General features: G+C 34.6%; 1 protein-coding gene across 1 annotated transcript in view; it reads left to right on the top strand.

Annotated features, from left to right (window-relative positions):
- plch1 (phospholipase C, eta 1) overlaps positions 1-1,838 on the top strand; it is a 78,496-nt gene that overhangs the window by 69,796 nt on the left and 6,862 nt on the right. The window contains exon 20 of the mRNA XM_016463921.1: positions 1,428-1,507. Coding sequence (XP_016319407.1) covers positions 1,428-1,507 — 80 coding nt within the window. The remainder of the gene's footprint in view (positions 1-1,427; positions 1,508-1,838) is intronic.

Raw genomic sequence — 1,838 nt, 5'->3', positions numbered from 1 at the left:
CAAACTGAAAAAAACAACAAACAAAAAAGTGCATGTGATATTAACAGATGAACTACGCTCATATTTATAATTCCAAACAATCAGTAAGCGACAGGTGCTAGGAAACGCTTTTTTTGTACTCATTTATTGACGAGTCGACTGCGGTGCGGCCAACTGAATACGCTGCTTCTCTGCCACTCACTGCACAGAACAGACGCCGAGAGTGGATGAGTTCTTCTGTGTCATCACGTTCTATTAGTTCTACAGCTTCAGTTTCGGAACTTTCATGCTTAGTAACATACAGATGTGCCCTCACCACAGTGCACCAGTGAAAAGGGACCCCTTTCAAACAGTGTCACGTTCCGAACGTTGTTTAAGTGACATACACCGGTATTGCGGTATTTAAAAAATTTATATCATAACAAAAATAAACACCGTTATTCGGTATGAACTGGTATACCACCCAGCACTATTCTATTGTGTGGTTGTCTCTTCAACTATGGGAAATTTTGGACCGGTTGTTAAATAAAAAGTAAAGTAAAGTACAGTAAAGTAAAGTACATCAGGAGATATGCATGCAACCTATTTTTTCGGAACTGTCATTTTTTCTGAATCAATAAAAAATGTCAGAATTACATAACAGAATTAATTACATAATATTTTCACATAGTGTTAATATTGCAGTTGAATGAAAATAACTGTATTTCTGTTCACAAGTGATATTTACCTTTCATCATCATCACAATCATATTGGTTGTGGTTTGTGTAAAAATGTAATTATTGTACAAATTATTGATATAAATCAATTATATACATTTTAATTATATATATTTTTTGTAATAATGGTTCATTAATTATTTGTTTTACTTTTTATATGAATTATTGTAATTATAGAATAATATTGAATTATATATTATTATAATTATTAATTAATTATTTTAAATGATATATATATATATATATATTATTGTAACCTTCATGTAACAAAAAAGTCCAAAACTGGTGTAATAAACTCAGCCCTTGGGACATAAAAGTGCCTGTAGTTTAAGAAACAACCACGTATGTTATAGTAAGTGTCACATTATCAGCTAATTACATAACTGATATAAGCAGATTAAAAAGACAAAAAAGACCACAAGTTGACTGAGATAAAAATATCTCAAGATAAAAAGAAATCAGGATCATTATGCCAAGTGTGAGGGATAGCAGCAGGTCCCTGTGTCTCAGAGTGGTGTCATGTGAATCATGTCATTAGAGTAATGGAGGCCTGAGGTGCTGCCTTTGGACATGTCTGCTGCTGAACTCTCTCTGCCCTTACACAGACAGTCATACGGTCTCACCGATGGATATTTTTTTCAGTTGCATTCACTCTCTGAATGTTCTCAGAAATGCAAATGCCTTTCTTCCATCCCATTTTCAATCATTCCTCCTCTTTCCCACTCTTGCAGGATTTAGACACGTTTACTTGGAAGGAATGACAGAGGCATCCATTTTTGTCCATATCACAGTGCATGACATCTATGGGAAGGTGAGCTTATAACTACACAGACAGCTGTACCTAATCAGTCTGATAAAGATCCACAGCCATTTCCACTGGGCATGTTACCAATTTAAAGGGGTCCTATTATGCTTTTTCACTTTTTTAATTTTAGTCAGTGTGTAGTGTGTATGTTTGGGCATAAAAAAGATCTTCAATCTTACGAATCTCAAAGTCCACTCCAAAGGGAGATATTTCGTAAAAAAAAAAAAAAACTTTTCAAGAACTACAACGAACGGCTCGTTTGGACTACAGCGTTGGTTTCCGGGCATTGTGATGTCACAAAGCGTCTCATTAGAATATCATTAAAAAAATTCCCGCC

This window comes from Sinocyclocheilus anshuiensis, unplaced genomic scaffold (genome assembly GCF_001515605.1).
Source record: "Sinocyclocheilus anshuiensis isolate Anshui unplaced genomic scaffold, SAMN03320099.WGS_v1.1 scaffold1382, whole genome shotgun sequence".
NCBI classification, from domain to species: Eukaryota; Metazoa; Chordata; class Actinopteri; order Cypriniformes; family Cyprinidae; genus Sinocyclocheilus; species Sinocyclocheilus anshuiensis.
This window is presented reverse-complemented; position numbering and strand designations above follow the sequence as displayed.